Raw genomic sequence first — 5,001 nt, 5'->3', positions numbered from 1 at the left:
GGTACGATTTTAGTTTCCCTTTTATTGTTTATTTGTGAAACTTGTCACTCCGTTTCTGTTTTTAGCTTGTTTGGCTAGCTTCTCGCTCACATACCCTGTGTTTACCGTCCCCCGTCCCCCCCTGTTTATTAGGTCTCACTTTACACATGCATTAGCCGCAGCAGAAACAAGCCCGTAGAGACTGGCCCCTACCTCTGGCTCTTCTCCCGCTCGCTAGTGCTAACGGTTTTGTTATGGAAAAGGCTCTCCCTCTAGATAGAAACTGTACAGCGATAGTTTTCGAGAGCCTGGTTTGTGTAATGTCCAGATAGAGCCCAGGAACATGAAAGCCACAGAGGGAGGAGCAGCTCACCAGGCCCAGGACTCCACACACTCAACCTCTGAGGAAAAGCAGAGATTCCTGCTGAAAAGAAGAAGAATCCCTTTGAATTGATCTGGCCTACAAACATGACAGGATAGGGACGTGGGTGTAGCAGTCGATGCTGGTGGGGAGAATTGGGAAGACGGTCTCATTGCGACGCGTGGCTACTGGCTATACCATTCCTTATACCATTCCACGCATTACGATGAGACCCGCGCTTCAATTCCTGCCTCTACCAGCCTCCCCCTGGGGTGTAGGTATGACCCCTTAATCTACTAGCCCACTTTGGGGGCTTTACACACTACAGTGCTGCTGACCCAAACCCATACTGTACTGGCACCGATATTTCCCTTTCACATCATCCTTTTCCAGCCTTGTTTAAGCAACGTGAGGTGACTTAGGCCTAGCTGTTTTAGTGGTGGCCAATCAGTGGCAATTTGTCTGTACATTTGATTCAGTATGTAGGCCTCCTTCAGCTCATACTGTGGCGAGGTATTTCTTGTTTTACAGTTTTTTTTAGAGACGTACATAAAATGAGAAATTTGCTCGTGAGCGTATTATTAGATTTAACGGGTACGAGACTCACATTTGTCAAACCCGCCGCATGCTGTTTGTGTTTGTACACCTGTGATTGTGGAAATGCCTCGCAAAGGCATGCTTAGATAAACACAAGGAACATAGTTGGCCAGTTCAAAAGAATGTCTGGAGCGCTTACTCAATATGAAACGTTTCAGGAAACGTTCTCTTGACGGGAACGGTTTCTCCTTTCATTAGTATGTTGCGTTGGGAGTATGTTGCTGTGCCGTGTTGTCATGGGAACAGAACGGAGAACATTGGCACAATAACATCCTCATTTACTACGCGAGTCGAATAACATTTTAAAAAAAAGGGAAAGCCAAGATTGTGTATAGATTTCATAATGTGATCTACTTCGTTAATGAGTGGATGTAGTGAAAGATGTCCTGGAAGAGCTCCATCTTATACTCTCATTCCAAACACTACAAGATGCAGAGTCCATCCCTCCCATGTCCATGTCGTAACCATCTGTTCAGCACTAAAATGTATTGCTTCATAAACACATTAAAGCCCTTGTTTATGGTGGATTGAACTATCGGAGTTGAAACTTTTTTCAGACGGGTGGTAAGCGAGCCAATTTTTAAAGGTTGAGCTGGAAGAGTCGCCTCGACAAGGGTTGCGTCTTATGCTGCTTATTTGTTTTGGGGGTGTAGTTTGTTGTGCCTGTAGACCTCAACAGTGCAGTAATGATGAAAAATGTGTGACGTTATTTGAGAATCTGCTTTTTTCTTTTTCCAGTTCTTCAGCACCCTCTTTGCACCCCTGGGATTCTTCGCGGACAAGATGGAGAGCTTCATGCCGTCCAGTTTTTGGCACCAGCTGACTCGAATCTGACACACACACGCACACACACACACACACACACACACACACACACACACACACACACACACACACACACGCACACATAAACCACACTCCAACACAGACAAAAAATGTTGCTCTCCTGTCTTCAGCATTAACCTACACTTGTTTCTCTGTTAATGATTATGTTGGCTTAACTTGTATCAACACCCAGACACAGCTCAAAGTTATACCTCCTTTCCCAGCAGTCAATTTTCAAGTAAACATTTACTGAATACCGTTGCAAGGATTTCAAGTAGCCCTTCGTTTATTGTTATATTGAAGTTACATTGAGTAATAGGTACTTTAGACTATATTAACAAACTATGTTATGCCACCAAACCTGGTCCCCTATATGGGGTATAATGAATTCTAGCTGAAGTGGCTTATTATTACTAAATTATTACTAAATTATTATTATAATTATTATTATTATAATTATTATTATTATAAATTATTATTATTATTACTAAATTATTACTAAATGGCTTATTATTGATGAGGACACCATGTATCAGTACATTGATAGTTGATCAACCAAGTGTACTTCAGTGTCAGGAGAGGCCAGTGGAGGTTGACATCGCAACAGGACAGGCTCATTGTAATGAATGTAACATTTAATGACATGCATGACAATGAGCCCGTCCTCTGATTTCTGCCTGCCCAGACTAGTAGTGTCCCTATGCTGTAATTGTCTGTAATCGAATGACCACATGTCGGTGTTGGCTAGTATAGCAGAAAAGAGACAGGAGAGTCGTAGAGGAGAACCGGTGATAGAAACCCTGCTTACCAGGTTTGCAGGTCAGGTCTGGGCTCATATCTGTCCAGTAGAGTTATAGACGAGTGTCAGAAAGGTCCAGAAAGGTTCAGAGAGGATGAGATATGTGTAGCCTTTGTGGTACATATAGTCATCCGCCGGGGCAGAGTTGATGTTCGTGCGATCTGCTAAAAACAGACCCTTGATTTACAGCCCCGACTGTGCCTGTAGTGTATACAACGCCTGCCCAACACCAGGTGTTGTCATGGCATGACACCACAGCACTATATCACTGTGGCAACTTGCCCTCTCCACCGCGGCATACAAATGTAAATGGGATTATCAGCGGTCACGGCATGGGCAGTCATGGCATCACTCAGCCAACCACACCGACACAGGTCTTTGCTTCTTTAAAACGTTATCTGTTGTGGTAGAGAAGCTAACGTAGCTAAAAGCTCATTCTCCGCGGTCAGGTGTTTTAAGAAACAGCTATTACAGTAGAGGGACACTAGAACCACTGTATCCTCGTCAGCAAATACACCAGGTGTTAGCCAATCAGTTGTGTCAGCACTTGGTATTTATTTGACAATGAATTAGCATAAAGTGCCTTTAGTGCCTCGTCGGCTTAACAGACAGATCTGGCATGGTTTCGTGGCTGATGAAAATCATTTTGTTTTCATAGCAAAAAAAGAAATCCCTGGATTTCACGTGATGACTACTCATGTGAAGTAACATTGTTAGTCCTTACGGCCAACCAATATAATGCATTATTATAATGCCGTTGTAATGCATTATAAGACTTGCCATAAGCTGTCCAGGTAGAATACGAGACAATACTGGTTTCAGAACGTCCTCATTCATAAGCTAAGCCCTTCACTGGTGTAGCTCCTCTAAGGTGTCTAACATTACTTCCATACATAAGGAGCCGAGGGATACAAAATTTCCTTAATGAATTCTGTCCATCTTTTTGTGTTGTCCCGTTAGGAGTAAACGGTGTGGAGAGAGCTGTTTATTTATTGGTGGTGCATCCTGTAGCGCCATTGGTCTGTTGACACATGTAAACAGATTACTTAGACAACATTAACGATTGTTTTGTTACGGTCAATCGACGTGTGTGTCATTGCCATCAACAATCCTATCCGTTTCTGCACCGTTTCAACTCCATACTGTGTTCAGTGGCATTTTAACATTGAGATCATAGAGATGGGAAACGTGTCTCTCGTCGTATTGTGTAGTGTTACAGAGAACCAAGATGAAATGCTGAAGACAAGGGATGTAAACATTTGACCCAACTACCATGTGATGAGTTTGATAGCTCACAAAAAATTGGTTCTTGAATGTATTCTAATGCATTTGTGTTTGAATTTTTGTTGTACTTTGTGAACAAATAAAAAAATCTGAAAGATTGATTTTGATTTTGTTTTTGGAGGTAGTTAGTTCAACTGGACAGTGAAATACAATATGTGCAATGTTGCAGGTATTATAAGCACAAGGAGGCCAAGTTACTCACACTATTTTACTAAAGTTCGGTGATTAATTGTATCCTGGCATGCCATTGATAGTGACGGATCAATACTCTGATATGACCCATTAACTGATTGCTGTGGTCGGTCACCCTCAAATTCATCTTGTGGTAGCTTGAAGATGTACATACAGTCGTGAAAAAATTAGGACCCTCCATGAAATAGTTTTTATTTTTGTACATTTTTTTTTACTTTTTTTTATTATAGATAATTAGGTAGGGCTGGGGTGTGGGTAATTGAACCAAAAACAATGAAAATATAACTTTGTTATTAACGGAAAATGAACAAAGATGCCAATTCCTACTGAGGAGAAAGTTAGGGCACCCTATGCCCTTATAGTTGGTATCGCCCCCTTTGGTTGAAATAACCTCAATTAGACGTTTCTTATAACTGTCTACCAGTCTCTTACATCGACTGGGAGAACTTTTTCCCACTTCTCCATGCAGAATTCTTTCAGCTGTGTGATGTTTAGGGTTGTCTTACATGCACAGCCGTTTCAAACCACCCCACAACATCTCAAAAGGATTAAGATCCGGGCTGTGACTTGGCCATTCCAGGGGCCTCATTTATAGAAAGTACTTTGGATCAAATTTAATCTGATTTCTAAAATGTCAACGTGAGTCAATTTGACCGTGGAAACGATCGTGGCTCTCCGTCAGGTCTTGACTTGACGTACACACATTAGCCTACCTACTAGTTATGCGGAGTTATTACAGGCATGTGAGCCGCACTCGAACACGTTAATGCCTACTGTAATTCATGCGAAGTGAAAGTGGCTCGTAATAAAATTAACGATGTTGTTATCAGCCGAGAAAATGAGTTTAATTCAAGATTTAGGGAACTGATGTTGATGATTGTATTTCAGTCTTCCTTTATATTGCATTAGGCTCTGTTGTGGAGCGCACTATATCATGCTGAAGGGGAGATGGCGTTGCCTTGAC

The 5,001-nt window shown here is 42.0% G+C and overlaps 1 protein-coding gene across 1 annotated transcript in view; it reads left to right on the top strand.

Moving 5' to 3' along the window:
* The window catches only part of st7l (suppression of tumorigenicity 7 like), a gene marked incomplete at its 5' end in the record, with an annotated part of 20,003 nt that extends 16,154 nt beyond the window's left edge, over positions 1-3,849 (top strand). The window contains one exon of the mRNA XM_080548262.1: positions 1,676-3,849. Within this exon, the coding sequence (XP_080404388.1) occupies positions 1,676-1,771 (96 nt within the window). The 3' untranslated portion in view covers positions 1,772-3,849. The remainder of the gene's footprint in view (positions 1-1,675) is intronic.
* Positions 3,850-5,001: the final 1,152 nt, after the last annotated feature.

Source organism: Nansenia antarctica (genome assembly GCF_963989245.1).
Source record: "Nansenia antarctica genome assembly, chromosome: 18".
Taxonomy (NCBI): Eukaryota; Metazoa; Chordata; class Actinopteri; order Argentiniformes; family Microstomatidae; genus Nansenia; species Nansenia antarctica.
Note: the sequence above shows the minus strand (reverse complement) of the source record. Positions and strands in the feature narration are given on the sequence as shown.